Source organism: Procambarus clarkii, chromosome 89 (genome assembly GCF_040958095.1).
Source record: "Procambarus clarkii isolate CNS0578487 chromosome 89, FALCON_Pclarkii_2.0, whole genome shotgun sequence".
Lineage (NCBI taxonomy): Eukaryota > Metazoa > Arthropoda > Malacostraca > Decapoda > Cambaridae > Procambarus > Procambarus clarkii.
Genome location: NC_091238.1, coordinates 15,903,921 through 15,931,842, shown reverse-complemented (window position 1 = coordinate 15,931,842; position 27,922 = coordinate 15,903,921). Strand labels below are relative to the sequence as shown.

Here is a 27,922-nt window from a genome sequence, read left to right as displayed (position 1 = left end):
TCCTCTCTCTGTAATACTGCCCAATATCATACACACGTTTATTCCAAGTCCACTTACACATACGTTAGCTGGCATACATCTTCATTAGCTTCTACTAAACTCTATATACATATAAACAGTAACAGTATATATACGTAATGTGAAGATTTATATATAAGTCTCACAATAGTTGCTCGTGTAATTCTATAAGTTTACCAGACAGTCGGTGAGTTGCAATTATATAGTTTTAGTGTTTATCAGTGTTTAATAGTGATATAATGTTTTGAATATTATGTTAATGTTTATTTAGACTTGCTTACTTTTATTTTTTTTTAACATTTGTATCTCCTGCACCATCTCCTCCACCATCTCCTCCTCCGTCCTCTCCTCCTCCTCCTCCCTCTCCTGCACCCTCTCCTCCTCCTCCATCCTCTCCTCCTCCTCCCTCTCCTGCACCCTCTCCTCCTCCTCCATCCTCTCCTCCTCCTCCCTCTCCTGCACCCTCTCCTCCACCATCTCCTCCTCTATTCTCTCCTCCTCCTCCCTCTCCTGCACCCTCTCCTCCTCCTCCCTCTCCTGCACCCTCTCCTCCTCTATCCTCTCCTCCTCCATCCTCTCCTCCTCCTCCATCCTCTCCTCCTCCTCCTCCCTCTCCTGCACCTCTCCTCTTCCTGCACCTCTCCACACTTTTGGCCGCAACCATTCGACCTGCGGACTCATAGTTGGCAACCCTTTGTAACTAAATACCTGAGCTAAAGGTATTCACGGTTCCCCCCTCTTCAGTTAACCCCCCCCCCCCCTCCTCCTCATTACACATCTCTCACTCTTTACCCCATCCCAGGCTCTCAGTGCTCCCCCCCTCCCTCCCAGGCTCTCAGTGCTCCCCCCTCCCTCCCAGGCTCTCAGTGCTCCCCCCTCCCTCCCAGGCTCTCAGTGCTCCCCCCTCCCTCCCAGGCTCTCAGTGCCCCCCCCCTCCCTCCCAGGCTCTCAGTGCTCCCCCCTCCCTCCCAGGCTCTCAGTGCTCCCCCCTCCCTCCCAGGCTCTCAGTGCTCTCCCCTCCCTCCCAGGCTCTCAGTGCTCCCCCTCCCTCCCAGGCTCTCAGTGCTCCCCCCTCCCTCCCAGGCTCTCAGTGCTCCCCCCTCCCTCCCAGGCTCTCAGTGCTCCCCCCTCCCTCCCAGGCTCTCAGTGCTCCCCCCTCCCTCCCAGGGTCTCAGTGCTCCCCCCTCCCTCCCAGGGTCTCAGTGCTCTCCCCTCCCTCCCAGGCTCTCAGTGCTCCCCCCTCCCTGGCTCTTACTGCCTCCCCCCTCCCAGGCTCTTACTGCCCCCCCCTCCCAGGCTCTTACTGCTCCCCCTCCCAGGCTCTCACTGCTCCCCCCCCCCTCTAAGGCTCTTACTGCCCCCCCATCACAAAACTCTCCCTCCTCCCCCATAACAAGTTCCCCCCCCCACACAGTCCCTCACCCTCACTCACAGTATCGACTCAAATTTACAGTCCCAATCATCCGAGGTGGTGCCAGTAGTATCTATTGTGTCATAACGTAATAGATACTAGTATCTATTGTGTCATAACGTAATAGATACTAGTATCTATTGTGTCATAACGTAATAGATACCCCACCGCCATTTCTACTGACGTGAGGTTCAGTTCCATTAGTCTCCTTATAACTCATACCTCTCGCCTCTGGTACTACTATGCTGTGCTCTGAATTGTCGGCATAATGAATTTAAAGTTTATTCATGATAAAATGCAATAAATGACTAGGGGTTGGCCTCAGATGAGCTGAGGTAGGGTAACACCTCTTGCTTGTAGTTTTCCCCTAGGAACCTCAACTGACAGCCCTAATGATCTCTAGTCTTAGTGTAAGAGGATAGAGAGGAAAAAGGAGAGAAAGAATAAGGAGAAGAGAAGAGAACAAGAGAAAAGAGAGCGAGAAGCAAGGGAGAAATTGCGTAGGTAGGGATAAAAGTTGGATACCAAGAGAATATCCCTCACGGCCAACTTTAAAGCGAACACACCAATAGATCAATGTTCTTTATTGCTTGTTCGGTAAAGAATATGACTATCAACACCAATGTTAAACCAACGGGCAATACTGTTCAGAAGAAGCAGTTCTGAATCAAAGCCTTTGAGGATTATAACAAGGTACCCGAGGACGCTATATCAAGGAGTACTGAACACGCTATATCAAGATATCTGCGGTATTACTCAAATGTTATCTAAATATTACATGTCCATTCAATTCAGGCGTAAAGACGCATGAAGAATGTTGCGTTAGGAATGTAAGCATTGTGTTTTTCCATAATACAATATATTCTATATGATATAATACAGAATGTATTATACCCCCTAATACAACATACTTGGGTATTGTATTAAGTACATTGTGGTATTGCGTCAAGGTTGTTTTATGACACTGTTAATATGAATTATGATACACCATTGTGATTCTAAAGATATCGTATCAATGTTGATATAGGCATTAAACCAAAAACCATATCAAACTATTCAAGAAAAGTTCTATCTCAGTCAATCATTCCAGCTTTAAAAAGCATCACTTGGTTCAAAAGTAACAGTCAAATTATAATAATTAATAATAGTAATAAATATAACAATAATTATAATAATTCGGCAATAATTCTTACTGTGAATTATTTTCTACTTTTCGCCTAACGTAAAATTGACAACATTTGATACGTAACACTAAACCCTAATTCCTGGCTGATGTGTAACGCAGTCCTTAAATCACCATAAAAACACCGAACCCAACCTTCCATAGGGTTTAATATACACTCTTAAATACGGTTTTACCTGTCAGTCATCCATATTCATCCACAACTGGAGATCAAGTTGACCAGTGTTGCAAGGATGAGCCGAGATGAGACACACTAGCAACAAACTTTCAGTCACTATAGTCTGGAGACACTTCCCCTACTGTCAACACCTGCTTCGGTCACTAGTCTGGAGACACTTCCCCTACTGTCAACACCTACTTCGGTCACTAGCCTGGTGGACATTTCCCCTACTGTCAACACCTACTTCGGTCACTAGCCTGGTGGACACTTCCCCTACTGTCAACACCTACTTCGGTCACTTGCCTGGTGGACACTTCCCCTACTGTCAACACCTGCCAGTCTCGTCCACTCCCCAGCTGAAGAACACATTGCCTTCATCTTCGAGAAACATTTTTATCTCTAATGACAGCTTCAATTAAAACTTGAATAGTGATGGTGCCTTTTTTAAGACAAGTTTTCAGTCTTTCATGTCGTTCCTTATCGACATTTAATGGACTTCCTTATCTCTAAGAGTCTTCGATCAGCCAAGGAAAAAAAAAATTGGCATTTTGTAGATGCAAAGATCAGCAAATTTTGTAGATAAGTAAACTGAGAAATGGGCAAGAATGTGAGACCGAGGAATGGAGGAGGAAAATGAGAAATGGTGGTGAAACGAGAAGAGTTGTTGTTGTTGTTGTTGTTGTTGTTAAAGATTCGCTACCTGGAACAAAAAGTTCCAAGTAGCACGGGCTATGGTGAGCCCGTAGCGAGAAGAGAAGAAATACGAACGGGAACAGCAGAGGAAAAGGACATTTAAAAGATGAAAATCTTTAAGAGGAGCCGTAAATAGGCGATTTGTTTATAAGGAATAGTTTGGTCCCCCATGGTTGTAACAGGTCTGTTTCTGGAGCATGCACTATAATATAGTGAACTTGGTTATGCAGACGATGAGTCACAATAATGTGGCTACAGTATGTTGACCGGACCACACACTAGAAGGTGAAGGGACGACGACGTTTCGGTCCATCCTGGACCATTCTCAAGTCGATAGTGGTCTTCTGTTCATCAAAATGAACTGGGTTATGTCTACTCACGCGGCTTCTATGCAACACTGCATAGTTTGTGGTCCTAGACCACGTGTTAGGTTCACATTTCGCGGGATAGCGTCGATTGGGGACAACTGGAGAAGCTCCAAGGTGGAAGGGGAAATTTAAGATGTAGGTTATCTTGAGGTTATCTTGAGATGATTTCGGGCTTTTTAGTGTCCCCGCGGCCCGGTCCTCGACCAGGCCTCCACCCCCAGGAAGCAGCCCGTGACAGCTGACTAACTCCCAGGTACCTATTTACTGCGAGGTAACAGGGGCATAGGGTGAAAGAAACTCTGCCCACCGTTTCTCGCCGGCGCCCGGGATCGAACCCGGGACCACAGGATCACAAGTACAGTGTGCTGTCCGCTCGGCCGACCGGCTCCCCCGAAGTAACGAAATAATGGAGGAATGGGAGGATGAAAGAACGAAGAGAAGACATGTTAAGGTGTCAAGGAAGATAATCTTAAAGGTTATAAAGAAATTGTCAAGATGGCTAACAGTACAGAACGAAGACGGAAGAGTAATGACGCTATCAACATTTCCCTTCACCTTACAAAAATATTCTCCCCTCTTCTCTTTGTTCTTGTCTTTGCGTCGGTGGAATTCAATTAAAGGATCTAAATACCCTACCACCGTCCTCTTCCAACAGCATGGCGCCCACACCCACCACAACTCCCACACCACTTTGCAAAATACCTGACAACACCGAGGCTGTGTAGCGCGGGCAGCTAGCTGCCTCATCATCACATTAAATTAATGGAATCAGGATGGTAGACGGATCTCTGGACTTAAAACACGTCCTCCTCACCATACACCAATGCTAAAGAAATCAACTGAATGATAGAGGAAATTGCAGGCCTATTAGCCCATGTATGCAGTTCATATTTTCACCCAATTACACCTTCTTGATACCTGGTTGATGGGGTTCTGGAAGTTCTTCTACTCCCCACGCCCGGCCCGAGGCCAGGCTTGATTTGTGAGAGTTTGGTCCACCAGGCTGTTGCTTCCTATTTGGCTCGCCTACCCGTGAAACTCTCCAGCGACCCCCACGTCTTAAGCAACCTGGCAACCTGTCCCAAAAATCTCAACAGAGAGAGAGGGAGAGAAAGAAGGAGAGGGAGAGAAAGCAGGCTAGAGAGAGGAAGCAGGAGAGGGAGAGGAAGCAGGCTAGGGAGAGGAAGCAGGAGAGGGAGAGGAAGCAGGAGAGGGAGAGGAAGCAGGAGAGGGAGAGAGGAAGCAGGAGAGGGAGAGAGGAAGCAGGAGAGGAAGAGGAAGCAGGAGAGGAAGAGGAAGCAGGAGAGGGAGAGGAACTAGAAGAGGGAGAGGAAGCAGGAGAGGGAGAGAGGAAGCAGGAGAGGGAGAGGAAGCAGGAGAGGGAGAGGAAGCAGGAGAGGGAGAGGAAGCAGGAGAGGGAGAGAGGAAGCAGGAGAGGGAGAGAGGAAGCAGGAGAGGGAGAGAGGAAGCAGGAGAGGGAGAGGAAGCAGGAGAGGGAGAGGAAGCAGGAGAGGGAGAGGAACTAGAAGAGGGAGAGGAAGCAGGAGAGTGTAAGCGAGCCTGCGACCTACCCTTAGCCCCACACAGTGTACAAGCACCTGTACGCCAGGCTGACGGCGCGGCATCTCCCCTCTGCCTCCCCTTATTAATGGCCTACACAACAGGGAGAAAATTATACATGGAGGATATATAATGGCCGCTGTGTGGAGGCTGAGGGGAGTACCGTGGCGAGGGGAGCATGGTTTACGGGGAAACACGTGGGGAGAGGGGACGAAGGGGAGTAAATGGGAGAGGAAAGGAGCACCAGAGAAGCGGAGTAATCTGAGAAATGAACACAAAAGGAGAATGGGAGAGGATACAAGAGAAATGAGGATAAAAAGCAAGAAGTAGAGGAAAAGGGAGGCAATAATGAAAACATAGGAAGGTCGGAAGAAAGCATAGGCATGAGGTGGCATGAATAATCCAGCTGTAAGCATGCTGGGCAAGAATAGGTACAATAGCCTAGGCAGGGTGAACGTGTCGCTGGAGAGAGAGAGAGAGAGAGAGAGAGAGAGAGAGAGAGAGAGAGAGAGAGAGAGAGAGAGAGAGAGAGAGAGAGAGAGAGAGAGAGAGAGAAAGAGAGAGAAAGAGAGAGAGAGAGAGAGAGAGAGAGAGAGAGAGAGAGAGAGAGAGAGAGAGAGAGAGAGAGAGAGAGAGAGAGAGAGAGAGAGAGAGAGAGAGAGAGAGAGAGAGAGAGAGAGAGAGAGAGAGAGAGAGAGAGATGTCTTGTGGGTATTTACAAACAGTAATATTCCTATCAAACTCAAAAATCTTAATTTAAGAGATCTGGGAGAAAGGGTTTGCACATAAAATTGAATATAATTTAAATAATTGACTTTTATATCGAGATTTTTTTTATTAACACATTTAGGTACATGTGCATTTGTGCAGCTACCCTAGGCTATATGAAGAGGAGTGCAATGTGTCAAAAAGCTAGCTACGTGGTGCAAAACTCCCCATCACACAGGATGGTAATAATGTACCACAAGCAGTAACTCTACGCACGTTACACCTCACATTTAAACCAGTTAAGTTAAACAGAAAGTTAAAGTTTCCAGTTAAACAGAAAGAGTAATTTTTGAATGATGTATTTACCGTAGCTCATGGGTCAAGTGAAAGTAACATTGCATATTAAGCCCAGTCTAGTTCATTGTAGTGATGTGTGTCATAGAGCAATCACTATCAACCCTCGCTGATAGTGAACAACCAGCGTTCGCATAGGTTCGAACCCTATTCAAGGCCCTTGTGGATTTCTTCCCTATCGACAACGTCATTATGTAAAGCGTTCCTTCTAAATGTTAACATTCCTTTCCACCAGCATGTAAACCTAAGGTCCCTTTAAAACATCCCCTTGTAAAGGGCACAATACTTGTAATTGCTTTGGCTGTGTGCTCGCCTCGTTCGAGTCTCCACGCGTTAACATTACTTCCCTCTCCTTAATCGCTCGTTAGTGTCACCAGAAATAACCCGGTAAGTTGCATGTTCCTCCCCAGTCTCCCACCGCCACAGTATTGAAGTAAGGCGAGTTTTTCACACAGAAAAGAATTATGTACCTGTGTTTAAACCAACTGTGTTCCGTTCGTTAAAACACTCTAAAACACAAACGTTATGCTCGAGAACCACCGCAAGTTTGGCCTCGAATCACTTGCCTCGTCATTTATCTTACCGAATGGTTGTTTGAGCAGTTGGCAAGTCCGCGTCTGCTGTGTCCTCCCGCATGTGTGGCGAGCAGGGTGTGTGTCCTGAGTCATTACCCGCGCCGGCTGTGTCCCGCGCATGTGGCGCGAGCAGGGTGTGTGTCCTGAGTCATTACCCGCGCCTGCTGTGTCCTCCCGCATGTGGCGCGAGCAGGGTATGTGTCCTGAGTCATTACCCGCGCCTGCTGTGTCCTCCCGCATGTGTGGCGAGCAGGGTATGTGTCCTGAGTCATTACCCGCGTCTGCTGTGTCCTCCCGCATGTGTGGCGAGCAGGGTGTGTGTCCTGAGTCATTACCCGCGTCTGCTGTGTCCCGCGCATGTGGCGCGAGCAGGGTGTGTGTCCTGAGTCATTACCCGCGTCTGCTGTGTCCCGCGCATGTGGCGCGAGCAGGGTGTGTGTCCTGAGTCATTACCCGCGTCTGCTGTGTCCTCCCGCATGTGTGGCGAGCAGGGTGTGTGTCCTGAGTCATTACCCGCGTCTGCTGTGTCCTCCCGCATGTGTGGCGAGCAGGGTGTGTGTCCTGAGTCATTACCCGCGCCGGCTGTGTCCCGCGCATGTGGCGCGAGCAGGGTATGTGTCCTGAGTCATTACCCGCACCTGCTGTGTCCTCCCGCATGTGGCGCGAGCAGGGTGTGTGTCCTGAGTCATTACCCGCGTCTGCTGTGTCCCGCGCATGTGACGCGAGCAGGGTATGTGTCCTGAGTCATTACCCGCACCTGCTGTGTCCTCCCGCATGTGTGGCGAGCAGGGTATGTGTCCTGAGTCATTACCCGCGTCTGCTGTGTCCTCCCGCATGTGTGGCGAGCAAGGTATGTGTCCTGAGTCATTACCCGCGTCTGCTGTGTCCAGCGCATGTGAGACAAGCAGCGTATGTGTCCAGAGTCATTACCCGCGTCCGCTACGCCCATCGTGTGTTGGACCAGGATTGACCAACCGTGTGGAGTGTGGTGGGGTGTGGTGGGGTGGGTGTGGTAGGGTGGGGCCTACGTCAGGATGATCGAGTAGCGGTCCAGCGGTCTCAGTCTGGCCGGCTGGTGTAATTAAGTTGACCAGACCACACACTTGAAGGTGAAGGGACGACGACGTTTCGGTCCGTCCTGGACCATTCTCAAGTCGCTGGTGTAATTAAGTTTAAAGTGGACGACGTCTTCAGTGGTTAGGGTAGGTAAGATAAACTGGTTTCCCATCCCATAAAATGGGATGGGAAGTACCGGATGGGAGCACGATACACATGTACGTATTGGTTAATGCGTACATGCTTTGCCTTGTCTTGCTTTTAAATGGATGACGGAAGTGATAATGCGCATTCTGTCAAATTAGACGGTACAGTAACTAGCGTACAGGTTCCCGTCTGACCCGTCTAATTTTTTTTTTTTTTGAATGACCTTCGAACAGTGCGTGTGACAGTCCGTCCTCGTTCACAACGTCATTAAACCGATGCACTAAATTGCCTGAACCTAACCTAACCGAGGACCCACGAATAGAAAACGGGAAATCACTTAAATTTTGCGAGCAGCTGTCATTTACAGTAAATCAGGATTTGACCTTAGAGGCCAAAATGCCCCCCCCCCCAAGTCAAATGGGCCCCTAAATGCCCATATGTCAAAATGCGATATACTGTTGACCGTGTTGGGCGAACAGTACACAGTTCCACGACGTTTGTGCTGGACTTTGCATTACTAAACTCGGCTATCATCCTGCCATGCAACATCCAATATGAAATGCAAATAACTAAAAATATAAATACGATCAAAACATGTGTTGCATACCAAGGCCAGGGAAGATGGGCTGCAACACTGTCCTTGGACAAGGGTGGTATGCAAGGGGCCGCCTCAGGATCCGGCTCGTCCAGCCAGAGATCTGGAGCCAGGTGCCGGCCTGGGCCCTCAAGAACGGGTGATAACGGCCGGATTTATGTAAGCACCCGGACACGTAGCCGCCGGGAAACGAGGAGCTAGAGAAATTAACGATCCCCAAAACAATAATTCTTAAGCCTTCACTCCTGTAACGGGACGGTGGGCCGAGGTGATGTGGGACAGAGGATGAGGTGGAATGGGAGCGAGATGGGAGGGCAGTGGCCCTAGAAAGAAGAAGGGAAGGGAATTATCAGGGGAGGAAAGCGCCAAGCCATTACGACTATAGAGCACTTGGAAGGAGTCAGGATAAGGCTTTGGGATGGGACGGGGAAGGGACGGAATTGTGCCCCAACCATTTAGACGGTCGGGGATTGAACGCCGACCTGCATGAAGCGTGACCGTCGCTCTACCGTCCAGCCCAAGTGGATGGAACCCATAAGGGAGAAGGGAAAGGCACTGGGGGCAAGACTAGACCATCCCACTGTGGAACGCTCGACTGAGACCACTTTGGGAGTATCCACAACATGGGAATATTGTGGAATATTCTTAGGGGAATATTGTGGAATATTCTTAGGGGAATATTGTGGAATATTCTTAGGGGAATATTGTGGAATATTCTTAGGGGAATATTGTGGAATATTCTTAGGGGAATATTCTATGATCATAATTTGATCATCATGCAACTTAAGTGCAACAATAAGACGCTCGGGACCAATTAGCATTGCAACAAGGCAATTAATAAGACCAACACAAGTACAAATAAGTCATATATATAGAAAGGGGGAGTAATAAGTTATCTGTGTTAGTTATATACCTAAGTTATATGATAAATTACGCGCTGGCTGCCAAGCAAAGTTAACGGTTGAATTACCTGTCAGGACGCGGGAAGGTTTGGACTGTATTCCCGTTGTTTGTCTTGCTCGTTAATGTTTCAAATGTCGACACTGAGGGTTCTTTTATTGTACACTATAAAGGAATACTGGTTATAATTGGACGTGTCTCATCATAGGGTTAGTGGTGGGTGTTAAGGAGTGCGTCGACACCCACCCACCCGACCGTCGTCCCGGGTGGACACTGATCCCTTCCCGCCTTGACACGACGCTGCCTGGCGAGGGTAGGCGCTTTTACCCTTGTCATTTAAGTAATTAGGATTAATTCTACTTTTTTTCGTCTGTAAACATTAGAACCTTTATCAAGGGTTATAAAATTGCATTCCTTGATAAAGGGTTACATATTATAATGTTAAATGTCTTATTTATGATGATTACTGCCAATATGCCGGCGTGGAGGCCAGACGTACGATACAGACATCGCGTCTTATAAGTGCTTAAACACTAATATTATATATAGTATTACTTACCGCAAAGGATAAATTGTAGTTCAAGAGAGGGACTTTTTTATGGTTGTGTATCCCTACATAAAAACATATTTAGTGTTAAATTGAATAAGTCGAACACACACGGACCAGGCTTCGAGGAGGGACTGAATAGATTTACTCCGAGGACGGGTCGGTTTGGCGGCTGTATTAATGCAACATGTTGTCCAGCAGAGAGAGAACCTCGTTACCTAATGCCCCCGAAACTCTGCCTAGCCTGTCAAAAGTTGTCAGAGCAACCACAACTGACTTAAAAAAATGGAAGTTGTTTAAACTTTAACCCAATTCTCAAAAGCACTCGGTGGTCAATGGGCACAGATAATTTTCATCAAATCACCATGTGAGGAGACGTTATCTTGAGGTTATCTTGAGATGATTTCGGGGCTTTAGTGTCCCCGCGGCCCGGTCTTCGACCAGGCCTCCACCCCCCAGGAAGCAGCCCGTGATAGCTGACTAACACCCAGGTACCTATTTTACTGCTAGGTAACAGGGGGATAGGGTGAAAGAAACTCTGCCCATTGTTTCTCGCCGGCGCCTGGGATCGAACCCAGGACCACAGGATCACAAGTCCAGCGTGCTGTCCGCTCGGCCGGCCGGCTCCCTCCTCCCTCCCGGCCTATACCATATCTTTACTCAATACGTCGACCCAACGAAACAACTATCCACAAACGAAGTCATTTGACGTCCAATACACCGACACAAACAGTAGAACATTAACGGAACTCCTCGAGCAATAACGATAATACTCTGAATTGAACATTCGCAGTTGTTATCATTTCCTAACTGCAGGTTCCCAACTTTTCCAGCTTCGCAGAATTGGAACATTTACAGTTTAATTATTATTCAACTTTTCCTAAAATTAATTGAATAAATTTACATGGGTAATCAGTCCTGAATTATTCCAGTGGTTCGCGTCTTTACAAGATGTAAATACCAGGAATGGCTGGATGGTCTTAAGCACTGGTAATAGTTATAATGACCCCCCCACACACACACACACACATACACACACACACACACACACCCACACACACACACACACACGCACACACACACACACACGCCTTACATGGTAAATCATCCATATGTTTTCATGAACTGAGTGAGAGAGAGCAGACAACATAGGACAGTGATCCAACACCTGCATTATGGAGGTGTTGGGTGACGTTGACAACTATCAGGCTCTCAGTCCTCCAGTTATTACTTCTTCCTCCGTCTCACGTTACTTCACGTTTATCATCATGTGTCCTGCACCTCCCTTCTTCATGGTACTTCTCCTGTAGCTTTCTTAACACCAGCTCCCTAGTGATTGTCTTAAGTGGATGATCCACCCGCCCACCAGGCTGGGGTGATCCACCCGCCCACCAGGCTGGGGTGGTCCACCCGCCCACCAGGCTGGGGTGGTCCACCCGCCCACCAGGCTGGGGTGGTCCACCCGCCCACCAGGCTGGGGTGGTCCACCCGCCCACCAGGCTGGGGTGGTCCACCCGCCCACCAGGCTGGGGTGGTCCACCCGCCCACCAGGCTGGGGTGGTCCACCCGCCCACCAGGCTGGGGTGGTCCACCCGCCCACCAGGCTGGGGTGGTCCACCCGCCCACCAGGCTGGGGTGGTCCACCCGCCCACCAGGCTGGGGTGGTCCACCCACCCAACAGGTTGGGTGTGATCCACCCATCCACCAGGTTGAGGGTGGTCCACCCACCCATCCACCAGGCCGCCGCTACCTTGGGGGGGGAAGGACATACTATTCATCCACACAGTGCAGACAGGGGTATGCCTGTATTGAACCCCGCCCGCACCACCGCCGCCGCGCTGCTGCTGCTGCTGCTGTAGCTGCTGATGTTGTTGTTGCTGCTGGTACTGCAAAAGCTGTTGCTATTGCTGCTGCTGTTGTTGTTCCTGCTGTTGCTGCTGCTGCTGCTGCTGTGGAAGTTGCAGTCTTATCCGGTCGCTGCGTCCAGTTAGAAGTCCGCTGGTGGATCTCTTTTATTTAAATCGGGGTGTCAACTGTTCCCGCTTCCTGTTGCCTTATTTGGCGCCTCGTGCCGCCGCTTCCTCACCTTCATTTGTGTTTAACGTTGATCATACGTTGGTGGCGAGTGTTGTGTGTGTACTCACCTATTTGTACTCACCGATTTGTGCTTGTAGGATCGTGCATTGACTCTTGCATCTCGCCTTTCTAGCCATCGGTTGTTTACAGCAATGACTCTTGTCTCATTTCCCTGTCATGTCTAGTTTTAAAATTATGAATAGAGTTTGCTTCCACAACCTGCTCCTTAAGTGCATTCCATTTTCCCACTACTCTCACGCTAAAAGAAAACTTCTTAACATCTCTGTGACGCCTCTGAGTTTCCAGCTTCCACCCATGTCCCCCTTGTTCTGTTACTCTTCCGCGTGAACATTTCGTCTATGTCCACTCTGTCAATCCCCCTGAGTATTTTATACGTTCCTATCATGTACCCCTCTCTCCCTTTTTTATTTTCTAGTGTCGTAAGGTTCAGTTCCTTCAGGCGCTCTTCATATCCCATCCCTCGTAACTCTGGGACGAACCTCGTCGCAAACTTCTGAACCTTTTCCAGTTTCCTTATGTGTTTCTTCAGGTGTGGACTCCATGATGGCGCGGCATACTCTAAGACAGGTCTCACATAGGCAGTGTACAGCGCCCTAAATGCTGCCTTACTTAGGTTTCTGAATGATTTTCTAAATTTTGCCGGTGTAGAGCACGCTGCTGTCGATATCCTATTTTTATGTGCCTCAGGAGTTAGATTAGGTGTTACGTCCACTCCCAGGTCTCTTTCTCGAATCGTCACAGGCAGGTAGTTTCCCTACATTGTGTACTGTCCCTTTGGTCTTCTATCACCTAATCCCATTTCCATAGCATTACATTTGCTCGTGTTGAACTTCAGTAGCCGTTTCTCTGACCATCTCTGCAACTTGTTCAAGGCCTCTTCGAGGATCCTACAATACTCATCTGACACAATTCTTCTCATTAATTTTGTGTCATCGACATATAGGACTCTACTCCTGTAAATATGTCATTAACGTATATTAGAAATAGAACTGGTCCCAGCACCGATCCTTGATGTACTCTACTCGTTACTGTTCGCCAGTCCGATTTCTCGCCCCATTACTGTTACTCTCTGACTCCTTCCTGTTAGGTAGTTTCTTACCCATGCTAGGGCCTTTCCGCTTACTCCCGCCTGCCTATCAAGTTTGAATAGCAGTCTCATGTGTGGTACTGTATCAAAAGGCTCTTTGGCAGTCCAGAAATATGCAGTCAGCCCAACCTTCCCTGTCCTGCCTTATTCTTGCTATTTTATCGTAGAATTCCAGGAGGTTTGTAAGGCATGATTTCCTTTTCCAGAACCCATGTTAATGTTTGTTTACAACCCTAATGTTCTTCAGGTGTGCAACAAGTCTTAGCCTAATTATTCTTTCAAGTATTTTGCAGGGGGATGTTTGTCAGTGATCCAGGTCTGTAGTAGTTAAGTGCCTCCTCCCTATCCCCTTTCTTGAAGAGTGGTACCACATTTGCCCTCTTCACGCAACTGGGCAACGCTGTCAATATTTTGTCTCAATTACAGTGACTAAAACTATCCAGTACTCAAGAATGCACCAATGGTTTGTACAGAACTGACACCACCTTCTCCCAAAGAGGAAATGTATATGTTTATCTCTCAGAATGTGAGGTAATATGTTTATTGTTTGTGATGTGTGTCTGTGTATGTATTAACACGATGTACTGAACGGGGTGAGAATAGCTTGAGCTACCTCATCCCTTTGTGTGTATTTTACCTCAATAAACTTATTTCAATTTCAATTTCTCCCAAAGCATCTGGAAAGAGCTCATAATGAAACCCAGAATTCCATTTGCCTTCTATACAGCCTATATACAGTAAATAGGTACAGCCATGTACCTATTTACTCTGTACACTCCTTGCCTCTCTACACGGCGTTAGTCACTATCACTCTAAGGTCTCCCTTTGTTTTATTTCTATTTTAATGTATATTGTATAGTTTGATTTTTCACTTTTGTTTCCCATATGTGCTGCACTATGAAACGTCACCCGTCATATCCAGTGCCTTGCTTGCCTCGTGTTATAACAGATCAGTCACACAGGTTAGGCACCACCGCTGTCTACGATACTCCTGTTGGGAGTCCTTATCCGGTGCCTCCAGATGGTGTATTATGTAGCAAGACCACACAGCGCCAGAGTACATAGCATAAAAGTACAATGAGCAATAGTACAGATTGCAGACGATGAGTCACAATAACGTGGCTAAAGTAAGTTGACCAGACCACACACTAGAAGGTGAAGGGACGACGACGTTTCGGTCCGTCCTGGACCATTCTCAAGTCGATCCAATCAGTGGTACAGATTATAAGAATATTGAGCAACGGAGCATAGTACAGAAGTACAGAATATAGGAGTACAAAGCATATTACAAAGCACCAGAGTACAGATCACGAGAGTACAAAGCTGTACAGAATAGTGAGTACCAACAGGGATAGTGCGGACAGGAGCTTAGCGTTAGCGAGGGAAGCATGCAGCGCTGGTGGAACTATTTCTATCCCCAGCGCCACCTATCCCAGCACAGGTGTGGTCGCCGTGCCCAACCACCACCACCACTGTGACACCTGATCTGGTCACCAGCTCAAGCACTGCCAGGTTCCTCCCTTTCCTAGAACAAGACTTAATATCATGAGTGTCCCTAAGCCTAACGCCTCTCAACTGTCAATCAACTAATGTACAGGTTCCTGAACCTACTGGGCTCTATCATATCGACACTTGAAGCTGTGTATGGAGTCAGCCTCCACCACATCACTTCCTTATGCATTCCATTTGTCTACTACTCTGACACTGAAAAAAATCTTTCTTACGTCTCTATGGCTCATTTGGGCACTCAATTTCCACCTCTGTCCCCTAGAAAATCCGTTGGAATCATGATGAGGATTCGAACCTATGTGTAGGGTGTTCCCAGACACACGCTCTAGACGACTACGCCATGACCTAGTCAAACCTAACTGCCCAGACCCGGGATCGAACCGGGAACCTTTAGATCTTCAGTCTAACGCTCTCGCAACTGAGCTATCTAGGCTATAACCTAGATGTGTAGCCTATGTGTGTGTGTGTGTGTGTGTGTGTGTGTGTGTGTGTGTGTGTGTGTGTGTGTGTGTGTGTGTGTGTGTGTGTGTGTGTGTGTGTGTGTGTGTACTCACCTAATTGTGCTTGCGGGGGTTGAGCTCTGGCTCTTTGGTCCCGCCTCTCAACCGTCAATCAACAGATGAGGGTGTATGTGTGTGTACTCACCTAGTTGTGTCTGCAGGATCGAGCATTGACTCTTGGATCCCGCCTTTCGAGCATCGGTTGTTTACAGCAATGACTCCTGTCCCATTTCCCTATCATACCTGGTTTTAAAATTATGAATAGTATTTGCTTCCACAACCTGTTCCTGAAGTGCATTCCATTTCCTCACTACTCTCACGCTAAAAGAAAACTTCCTAACATCTCTGTGACTCATCCGAGTTTCAAGCTTCCATCCATGTCCTCTCGTTCTGTTACTATTCCGTGTGAACATTTCGTCTATGTCCACTCTGTCAATCCCTCTGAGTATCTTATACGTTCCTATCATGTCCCCCTCTCCCTTCTTCTTTCTAGTGTCGTAAGGCACAGTTCCCTCAGGCGCTCCTCATACCCCATCCCTCGTAGCTCTGGGACGAGTCTCGTTGCAAACCTCTGAACCTTTTCCAGTTTCATTATATGCTTCTTCAGATGGGGACTCCATGATGAGGCGGCATACTCTAAGACTGGCCTCACGTAGGCAGTGTAAAGCGCCCTAAATGCCTCCTTACTTAGGTTTCTGAATGATGTTTCTGTGATGTTTCTGGATGATGTGTGTGTGTGTGTGTGCGTGTGCGTGTGTGTGTGTGTGTGTGCGTGTGCGTGTGCGTGTGCGTGTGTGTGTGTGTGTGTGTGTGTGTGTGTGTGTGTGTGTGTGTGCGCGTGTGAGTGAGTGTGTGATGACGGAAGGTCACCAGGTAGATGCCAAGATTAAACACAGGATGGGCAGGTTTTCAGGGATAACATGTAAAAATCAACAAGAAAGAAAATAGAGCGATACAAAAATAACAAACTACGGTAACCAAAATTAACATAGTTTGAAAGAAACATTGGTGAGCTGAGGGTCAAGAAAGAGGCAGTCATGTACATAAAGAGAGAGATCAGTGGGCACTATATATCTTGAGGTTATCTTGAGATGATTTCGGGGCTTTTTAGTGTCCCCGCGGCCCGGTCCTCGACCAGGCCTCCACCCCCAGGAAGCAGCCCGTGACAGCTGACTATAAGTCACAGCCGCTGAACAAGAGAACACATTAAACAACACATTAACAGGTGTTAAACAACACATCAACAGGTTTTGATAAGCAACACAATTCGAAGCTGCTTTGGAAGCCAGAAGTGACGTTGACAGATTTGAATATCGGAGGGAATTTAAAAGACAAATGGCAGGGGATAAAAAGGTGGTGATTGGCAAATCGATAGGAGGCGACCCAATAGAGGGGGGGGCGGCACTCAGCAGTGGGGGACCTATCAATGGGGACCCCAACAGAGGAGTCCCAGCAGAGGGTGGATATCTAGGGAACATAGTATAGAGCAAACTACGCACCTTGGTTGAAGACCACACAGGACCCCTACAGAGGACCCCAAACCCAGTACCCAACACAGGAGCCCTATAACAGGACCCCAAACCCAGTACCCAACACAGGAGCCCTATAACAGGACCGCAAACCCCGTGCCCAACACAGGAGCCCTATAACAGGACCCCAAACCCAGTACCCAACACAGGAGCCTGCGCCCGGCGGCCACGTTCCAACACCGGCCAAAAAGTAGTACGAGAGTCCGAGACTTTTCTAAATTTACGAACGACCTCCGCCAGCCCGACTGCCAGGTCCCCTTGGGGGCCTGACCACAGGTAACACCCCCAAAGGGACCTGAGGGACGGTCACAGAGGGGACTGGGGACCTGAGGGACGGTCACAGAGGGGACTGGGGTCCTGAGGGACGGTCACAGAGGGGACTGGGGACCTAAGGGACGGTCACAGAGAGGACTGGGGTCCTGAGGGACGGTCACAGAGGGGACTGGGGACCTAAGGGACGGTCACAGAGAGGACTGGGGTCCTGAGGGACGGTCACAGAGGGGACTGGGGTCCTGAGGGACGGTCACAGAGGGGACTGGGGACCTAAGGGACGGTCACAGAGAGGACTGGGGACCTGAGGGACGGTCACAGAGGGGACTGGGGACCTAAGGGACGGTCACAGAGAGGACTGGGGACCTGAGAGACGGTCACAGAGGGGACTGGGGACCTGAGGGACGGTCACAGAGGGGACTGGGGACCTGAGGGACGGTCACAGAGGGGACTGGGGACCTGAGGGACGGTCACAGAGGGGACTGGGGACCTGAGGGACGGTCACAGAGGGGACTGGGGACCTGAGAGACGGTCACAGAGGGGACTGGGGACCTGAGAGACGGTCACAGAGGGGACTGGGGACCTGAGGGACGGTCACAGAGGGGACTGGGGACCTGAGAGACGGTCACAGAGGGGACTGGGGACGGTGACGCGGTAAGTAAATCATTGTTGAGGGTGAGCTGCTGGAGGCAAACAAGACGACCACTCATTATTTAACGGAGAGGAGCGCGGCCAGGTGTTGGGGTGGAGGGGGGTGGAGGGGGGTGGAGAGGGGGGGGTGGAGAGGGGGGGTGGAGAGGGGGGTGGAGAGGGGGGGGTGGAGAGGGGGGGTGGAGAGGGGGGGTGGAGAGGGGGGGTGGAGGGGGTGGAGAGGGGTGGTGGAGGGGTGGAGAGGGGTGGGGGGGGGTGGAGAGGGGGGTGGGGAGGGGGGTTGGGAGGGGGAGGGGGTGTGGAGGGGGGGTTATAGGGGTGGTGTGGGGTATATAGGGGTAGAGGGGGGGACTGGGCAGAGGGGTGGGGATGTAGGGGTGGTGAACCCTACTTTGTCTTTACAATATATCACCTTTCATATTCCACAAGGGGCCATGACGAAGGTTCGAACTTACGTCCAAGAGGATCCCAGACGCGCCTTAATCGACTGAGCTGCGACTCATTTGATGCATCACGTTATTGTGAGTTCTGTGTGTGACATTTCTATACATCTGCTCAGCCCGGCAAGTACTGTACTGACTGTGTAAGTCTGTAAGAGTCAAAACTCTCATGTAATTAATATACTGAAACACTGGTCTACAGCCAAATTATTTGAGACAAATAATGTCACTCTTGACTCTTGGATCACTGAGAATAGAACCTCTTAAAATTGCTGATTAGCTCTTTGTTTTGATCCAAGACGAGTCATAAAGCTGTTTTGCTGCACAATGAGAGTGTTTTGCCGTCAATTTCACTGAGTAATGGAGCACATGTGAAGCTAACGTATGACAGCATGAAGCAGCTTCTAAGTGCATAAACCATGACGAACATCAGTGACAACTCTGTGGCGACCTGAATTAATTTATGAATAATTTTGTTATTTGATTTAATTTCAATAACAATTTAAATGTGTGTGAATGAGAGAGGGAGAGGGTTGGGTGAGAGGGGAGGCGAGTGAGACGTGTTGATGAAGGCTGGGGGGAAGAGGTCGGGTTAAAGGAGATGAGAGACAGGTGAGAAATTGCCAAGGGCAAGAGCAAAGCGGGGGAGGTGTCTCACCTCTCTCACTCCTCTCGTCCGCTGTTTCCTCTGAATTCCATAAAATGTCTTGTGGTTCACCTATGACCTGTATCCCATCTTTCTAACACAGTCAGCATCCCATTGGCTTATAGACACCGAACACCGCTTAGCAAATCCCTGGCCAATATTGTTTGGGGGGACCGTCTTGAACTGCTCGAGTCAGTATGAAATTGTCTTCATCTACTTGGCATGAAGTCCCAGCAGCCCAGCACACAACGGGAGCCCCGGCACACAACGTGAGCCCCGGCACACAACGTGAGCCCCGGCACACGTAACAGAGATCGCTACAGAACTCAGCCCCAAAAGGTCGGGATAAAGCCGATAGTGGCAACCAGCACTTCTCACCCACGAGCTGTCAGTGATGCTTGCTATCTTATCCACGAGCTGTCAGTTATGCTTGCTATCTTATCAACGAGCTGTCATTGATGCTTGCTATCTCACCCACGAGCTGTCAGTGATGCTTGCTATCTCACCCACGAGCTGTCAGTGATGCTTGCTATCTCACCGGCCTCACCCACAAGCTCTTAATTAGTGATATGTGTTAATATCACGCCTCTCGAACGAGCTGTCAGTGATACGTGTTAATAACACACACGCCTCACTCACACATAAAAAACATATCCTGTTCACTATATGGAAAATAAACAATAAATTTAATGCATTTATTATTTAATACTCCCTTGAGTCGTGTTGATCAGGTTATCTTAAACGTTCCTGATATCTGTCAACTTGGCGTAAGTAGATGTTATCCAAATTCTGAGATTTGTAGGATAGGACTGGATGTGATGTATATTCTTAGCTCTGTGATGAAATATTCTTATACAAAGTGTGTGTGTGTGTGTGTGTGTGTGTGTGTGTGTGTGTGTGTGTGTGTGTGTGTGTGTGTGTGTGTGTGTGTGTGTGTGTGTGTGTGCGTGTGTGTATTTACTATTTGTGTCTGCAAAATCGAGCAGTTAGCTCTTGGATCCCGCCTTTGTAACCAATCTATTTTTCCCATATTTTATCTACTACATATATTTCTCTTTAACACATGCACACACGCACACACCCCCAGGAAGCAGCCCGTAGCAGCTGTTTAACTCCCAGGTAACTATTTACTGCTAGGTGAAAAAAATAGGTTTCTTTCGCCCTGACGGCTGAAAGAAACTTTGCCCATTTGTTCCCACCTCCGCCGGGAATCGAACCAGGACCATTAGGACTACGACCCCCCAAACGCTATCCATTCAGCCGCGAGGCCCCATAGTTTTTTTTATTATTATTTTTCTACCACAGACGTGGCCAGACATTTACAATGCTAACCAGCATATATACATTTTCTTCTGTCCTCCATGGACAGGGTGAGAGATCTGTTAAACATATAGTTCAGGGAGTTATTGAACAATCAACCACAGAAGGTGATTGTAGTGCTTTTAAAATTCTAATCTAACCTACAGACATAAATACACAGATACACAGATTTTCTATAAGATAAAAAGTTAGAGATTTTCCCTCTTTCCCATTTACACTAAACTGCTGTAATAACCTCACCAGTTTTTACTAACCATGAAGCCATAGTTACTAACCATGAAGCCATAGTTACTAACCATGAAGCCATAGTTACTAACCATGAAGCCATAGTTACTAACCATGAAGCCATAGTTACTAACCATGAAGCCATAGTTACTAACCATGAAGCCATAGTTAGTATAGACTAACCATACCCAACTACCATGACGTCATAGGCCAGCCCATCCTCCTGTTTACATACCACTTTGTGTGTAACTATGTGAATCATCGTACATATACTGACGTACTGGACAGTTAGACAGTACAATTTAGTACTATTTACATTATAGTCTAGAAAAAATAAAGCTAAAAACCAAGCTTAAATATTTCTAGGCCTACTATCACCTTCTAGTGTGTAGTCTGGTCAACATATTTTAGCTACGTTATTGTGACTCATCGGCTGCGTGTAGATGACGTTTATATATATATATATATATATATATATATATATATATATATATATATATATATATATATATATATATATATATAGACGTCTAATACAATCTCTAACGCTTTCGCTTCCCTCAGTGAGGTCGGGACGGACTAAGTTTGGAGCCATGGCGTAAGGATCTGTGTATAAAAAAGTGTATAGGTGTATAAAACACACTGTCAGCTGTTTATACACCCTCGAATATCATAATACACTTAGGCTAGTGCGGGGTTTGTTTACACCTGTCCCGCACGTGACTATACACTGTGGCTATAGTTACTGAACTGTGTCTTGTTAAGCAGGTTCACTGTGGCTCAGGTATAGTGACCACTAATGCTTTGTATCTGATATACTGACCACCAACGTTCTGGTAGCAGGTATACTGACCATTAGTTTTGTGCCATTTATTCAAAAATATATATTTTTTTAACTAAATACACGAAAATCTCTGAAATTATTTAAAAATTTGGGTGAATCATTTTTCCTGATTTTTTTATTTAATACCTCTTTACTTATTAAGTAAAATAATTAACTCAGAATTAATTAGATTTTTCTCCTGCTTTTCATGGTTGGTTTAGTTCAGTGTTGAGCTTAACGCTTGTCAGTCAATGGAGGGTTATTAAGGCAACACAACAGCTGACTGACCAACCAGCAAGCATACTTTAGTATACTCTAAAGTGTGTGTATATATATACACCGAGAAGCTGAGGTACTCCTCTCAAGCGAGTATAGTGTATAACCCTAGTTGTTATGCCATACTGCTGGTTGTCTATATAAATTAGTTGCACTTAATTTAGAAACTGTACTTGTGGTCGATCTCGAACCCATTGTTGATGTGACGACTTATACTGAATTTTGTAACTAGCTCATCAAGATTGTAACTTGCTTAGCTAAATGAATTGTGGGGTTCAGTCCCTGAGCCCATTATGTGCCTCTGTAACCCTTTCCACTACCGCCCACATGATGGGTATGGGGTGCATAATAAATGAACTAAACTAAACTACTAATATCATTATTAACTTATAATACAGTATCTTATACAAGTGCACCAAAATGTATGCTAACTCCCAGAATACAACATACAATATAATAGCCAGTCTTGCATTCCTCTATCACCTGTATGAGTCATAGAGGAATGCTATAATTGCTATGGTATAATTATCGAATGGTTTTCTATAATCATGGAATATTTTCCTATATTTCTAAAAGAATTGTATTGGTATTTCTGTCATGCTTTAGAATACATTCACCAATAAATTGTAAATACACTGAAAATTTGACGATGTCACACAGTTTATTGACAACACTGACATATTGATTTATGGATATTGCTCTACTTGTTAAATAATCTTAAGTAATTATTCCAACTTTAATTCACTTATCGACACGGACGCGGTCTGAACATCGTGTTCAGACACAATTTACAAATGAATAAGTTAAGCTTACGAACATTAAACATTAAAGCCTGATTCACATACACTGATTTACAACATCTAAAACCCAATACATTAACACTGCTAAGTTGTACACTTCTGGGGCCATATTCACGAAAGCACTTACGCATGCACTTACGAACGTGTACATCTTGCCTCAATCTTTGACGGCTTTGGTTACATTTATTAAACAGTTTACAAGCATGAAAACTTCCCATTCAACTGTTGTTATTGTTATAAACAGCCTCCTGGTGCTTCGGTGCTCATTAACTGTTTAATTCTTGTAAACAAAGCCTCCAAAGATTGAGAAAAGATGTATAGATTCGTAAGTGTTTGCGTAAGTGTTTTCGTGAATCTGGCCCCTGGTGCTCAGTACTAATGCAGCGTCAAGAGCTCAATACATCCGCACGCACACACACACACGCGCACGCATACGCACGCAACAAATGTATGTAAACTTACGCAAGTCTGAAGCCAACATCCCCGAGGTACTCTGTCATGGCAAACATCGCTGCGATGCTTCACCTTATTCCTCTTCTCCGGCAAAATTTGGAGGACGGTTGGTATGCCCGGCACGGTTGGTATCCGTGGCACGGTTGGTATCCCTGGCGCGGTTGGTAGCCCTTCGTGGCACTCCTCAGGCGAAGGACTATGCACAAAGCCATGTCTTGTATCTAGTTTTCATGGCTTAAGAAAAAGAGTGATTTCGTGAGACGCCATCACGACGCGGACTTCACTGGCAGAGATCTGAGAGCCAAGTCACTGTGACATCACCGGCAGAGATCTAAGAGCCAAGTCACTGTGACATCACTGGCAGAGATCTAAGAGCCAAGTCACTGTGACATCACTGGCAGAGATCTGAGAGCCAAGTCACTGTGACATCACTGGCAGAGATCTAAGAGCCAAGTCACTGCGTCAATGGTCCGCTGATGACTTATGACTCCTCCTATCTCTCTTCTGAAAATCATACAACCTAATGAAAATACACCCAGTAAGCAAGTATGATCTGCCCTCGGTGGAGACAAGTGTGTTACTAGTGTGTATGCTCGTTGGCGTCTCTTATTGGGTGTTTGATACGTGTTGTGTTAGATGTATGTGTGAGTATACACAATGTGGTCACAGTGTGAGTATACACTATGTAAAGAGTGTGAAAGTACACACTATGTGGCGACAGTCTGATACATAACCCCCATCCCAGCATACACACTCAGGCATACAGGCACATCCCAACACATACCCAACTCCCATCCTGCTCTCACTCCTATCCCCATCTTTTCATTCGCCTACACATAAACCCACATAACGCCCAATCACAAGGCTAGACGCTCTTCACACAGACAAAGTAACAATGCCTACAGATCTCGTACACAAATGCTGATGGAATACCACACAAACTAAAAGAAATAACAGACACAATCCCCTGATATAACAGTAATAGTTGAGATTAAAATGACTAGAATGATCACTAAGTGCTCTCCAGAGGCTATCAGGGTACAAGGAGGGGCAGTAAGACAATGGAATAAGCAAGTGGGCATACTAGGGGATACATATATATATTTAGGAACAGATATGAAGAGAAAGTAAGGGGCTGCTGGAATGTTGCAAGACGAGTCATTTTGGCAGTGGGGAAAGTCATGTATCTCTTGAATATAGTTTCCTGACGAGCCATGTGGCTGCTGGAAGGTTAACTAGATCAGTCAAGTTGTTGTTGGTAGCGCCATGTGTCCGCTGGAGCAGCCGTGTGGCGGCTTGGCATAAATGAATGGAATAACATTTGATACGGTGTCACAGCGACACCCACAACAATCTCTAATATCAAAACAACACAACTCTGAATTATTTGTATATTTTGTCTTTTTTTATTTTTAAAGCATTTTGCGCTGATATCATTAAATTTAATAAATCTACCGATTACATTTTGATTGTAATGTGTGTTGATAACGTCATGAAGACCCTGGTTCCAATCACCATACCCCCCCCCCCATCCTCAAATACCCACCCTGCTGCGAGCTAACAAAGTGTCAGCCTGAGAGAGAGCGAGAGAGAGCGAGAGCGAGAGAGAGAGAGAGAGAGCGAGAGAGAGAGCGAGAGAGAGAGAGAGAGAGAGAGAGAGAGAGAGAGAGAGAGAGAGAGAGAGAGAGAGAGAGAGAGAGAGAGCGAGAGAGAGAGCGAGAGAGAGAGCGAGAGAGAGAGCGAGAGAGACCGAGAGAGAGCGAGAGAGAGAGAGAGAGAGAGTTAGAGGTTAGACAGAAAGAGAAACAGATAGATACACTAACAGACACACATACACACGATTTGTGGTGACTGGTACGCATAATTTGAGGCGAGAACGTTGCAAATTGGACGCTAATCACATGAGGGGGGCGGGGGGGGGGGGGGGGGGGGGGGGGAGGAAGAGAGAGAGAACTGTCTGACATAAAGTAAGACTAGAGCTGTCTGCGTGTCCGCCTCGACCACCTTATTGCAAAAGGTCTTCCCCCCCCCCCCCCGGCCGCTGCTCCATCACCGCGACACCACCAACACATGGGGCTGGTGCGCTACTGAGATCCTCCTCACAATAGTCTTTCATCCACCACCATCACCACCACCATCATCTTCACTATCATTATTACTTCCGTCACCACCATAACCTCCACTACCACCATCACCACCACCACTAGATCCTCCACCAACACTATCCCCCACCATCGCTATCACTTCAACCACCACCACCACACTGCTAATTGTGTCTATCTTGACTATTGTGCCACACTACATGTTTAACCTGACCACTGTGGCACACTACTAGCCAAACTAGTCATGTCTAGTCATTGACAATTTCCCAACTATCTCTGATCAACCCTTCCCCTATATCACTGTGCCTCGGGCTAAGTCCTTTCATACAAACGAATAAAACTTATTTGCTGACATAAGTAAAGAGAAAGCCCCACCCAACAAAGAAGAGTAAAGGATCAGAAGATAATTTTTACCCCATCTGGGGTAAAATTACCCAAATTGCACTCATGAATTGGGATCCCGTTTAACTAAGTCAGCTCATCAGCATGGTGATCCAGAGAGGGAACGCCTTGTTCGGCCAGAGTGCCTGCTCGCCCTAACGCGGGCTCACAAAAGCACAACCTCTTATGATTGTGCTTCTTTGTCAGTAGAGCCTGTAACTGTACTCTACTCACCAGAGTAGAGTACGACCCGGTCGACGACCGGACCGCGGGGACGCTAAGCCCCGGAAGCACCTCAAGGCTCAAGATAACCACTACGCTCAAAGACATGTAAGTGTAGAAACTAATATTTTGATACATATAACTGGAACCCATACAGTTCCGTGGTGTAAAATATTCTCTTGTCCGAGACAGTTGGTTCCATACTGATGTTGGGAGCTACACGTAGCTAAGCGAGTGATATCATACTGATGTTGGGAGCTACACGTAGCTAAGCGAGTGATATCATACTGATGTTGGGAGCTACACGTAGCTAAGCGAGTGATATCATACTGATGTTGGGAGCTACACATAGCTAAGCGAGTGATATCATACTGATGTTGGGGAGCTACACATAGCTAAGCGAGTGATATCATACTGATGTTGGGGAGCTACACGTAGCTAAGCGAGTGATATCATACTGATGTTGGGTGAGCTACACGTAGCTAAGCGAGTGGTATCATATTGATGTTGGGTGAGCTACACGTAGCTAAGCGAGTGATATCATACTGATGTTGGGAGCTACACATAGCTAAGCGAGTGATATCATACTAATGTTGGGTGAGCTACACGTAGCTAAGCGAGTGGTATCATATTGATGTTGGGTGAGCTACACGTAGCTAAGCGAGTGGTATCATACTGATGTTGGGAGCTACACATAGCTAAGCGAGTGATATCATACTGATGTTGGGAGCTACACGTAGCTAAGCGAGTGGTATCATACTGATGTTGGGAGCTACACATAGCTAAGCGAGTGATATCATACTGATGTTGGGTGAGCTACACGTAGCTAAGCGAGTGGTATCATATTGATGTTGGGTGAGCTACACGTAGCTAAGCGAGTGGTATCATACTGATGTTGGGAGCTACACATAGCTAAGCGAGTGATATCATACTGATGTTGGGTGAGCTACACGTAGCTAAGCGAGTGGTATCATATTGATGTTGGGTGAGCTACACGTAGCTAAGCGAGTGATATCATACTGATGTTGGGAGCTACACATAGCTAAGCGAGTGGTATCATACTGATGTTGGGTGAGCTACACGTAGCTAAGCGAGTGGTATCATACTGATGTTGGGTGAGCTACACATAGCTAAGCGAGTGGTATCATACTGATGTTGGGTGAGCTACACGTAGCTAAGCGAGTGGTATCATACTGATGTTGGGTGAGCTACACGTAGCTAAGCGAGTGATATCATACTGATGTTGGGGAGCTACACGTAGCTAAGCGAGTGATATCATACTGATGTTGGGTGAGCTACACGTAGCTAAGCGAGTGGTATCATACTGATGTTGGGGGAGCTACACGTAGCTAAGCGAGTGATATCATACTGATGTTGGGGAGCTGCACGTAGCTAAGCGAGTGATATCATACTGATGTTGGGGGAGCTACACGTAGCTAAGCGAGTGATATCATACTGATGTTGGGGAGCTGCACGTAGCTAAGCGAGTGATATCATACTGATGTTGGGAGCTACACGTAGCTAAGCGAGTGATATCATACTGATGTTGGGGAGCTACACGTAGCTAAGCCAGTGATATCATACTGATGTTGGGAGCTACACGTAGCTAAGCGAGTGGTATCATACTGATGTTGGGAAGCCACACGTAGCTAAGCGAGTGATATCATACTGATGTTGGGAGCTACACGTAGCTAAGCGAGTGATATCATACTGATGTTGGGAGCTACACGTAGCTAAGCGAGTGATATCATACTGATGTTGGGAGCTACACGTAGCTAAGCGAGTGATATCATACTGATGTTGGGGAGCTACACATAGCTAAGCGAGTGATATCATACTGATGTTGGGCGAGCTACACGTAGCTAAGCGAGTGATATCATACTGATGTTGGGTGAGCTACACGTAGCTAAGCGAGTGATATCATACTGATGTTGGGAGCTACACATAGCTAAGCAAGTGGTATCATACTGATGTTGGGTGAGCTACACATAGCTAAGCGAGTGGTATCATACTGATGTTGGGTGAGCTACACGTAGCTAAGCGAGTGGTATCATACTGATGTTGGGTGAGCTACACGTAGCTAAGCGAGTGATATCATACTGATGTTGGGAGCTACACATAGCTAAGCGAGTGATATCATACTGATGTTGGGGAGCTACACGTAGCTAAGCGAGTGATATCATACTGATGTTGGGGAGCTACACGTAGCTAAGCGAGTGATATCATACTGATGTTGGGCGAGCTACACGTAGCTAAGCGAGTGATATCATACTGATGTTGGGGAGCTACACGTAGCTAAGCGAGTGATATCATACT

At 47.1% G+C, this 27,922-nt stretch overlaps 1 protein-coding gene and 1 non-coding gene across 2 annotated transcripts in view; both read right to left on the bottom strand.

Annotated features, from left to right (window-relative positions):
* Sh (Potassium voltage-gated channel protein Shaker) overlaps positions 1 to 27,922 on the bottom strand; it is a 661,237-nt gene that overhangs the window by 625,941 nt on the left and 7,374 nt on the right. Inside the window, exon 2 of the mRNA XM_069318076.1 lies at positions 22,911 to 23,405. Coding sequence (XP_069174177.1) covers positions 22,911 to 22,957 — 47 coding nt within the window. The 5' untranslated portion in view covers positions 22,958 to 23,405. The remainder of the gene's footprint in view (positions 1 to 22,910; positions 23,406 to 27,922) is intronic.
* On the bottom strand, positions 15,329 to 15,401 carry TRNAF-GAA (transfer RNA phenylalanine (anticodon GAA)). Its single transcript has one exon. It is a non-coding gene; the product is annotated as a tRNA-Phe (tRNA).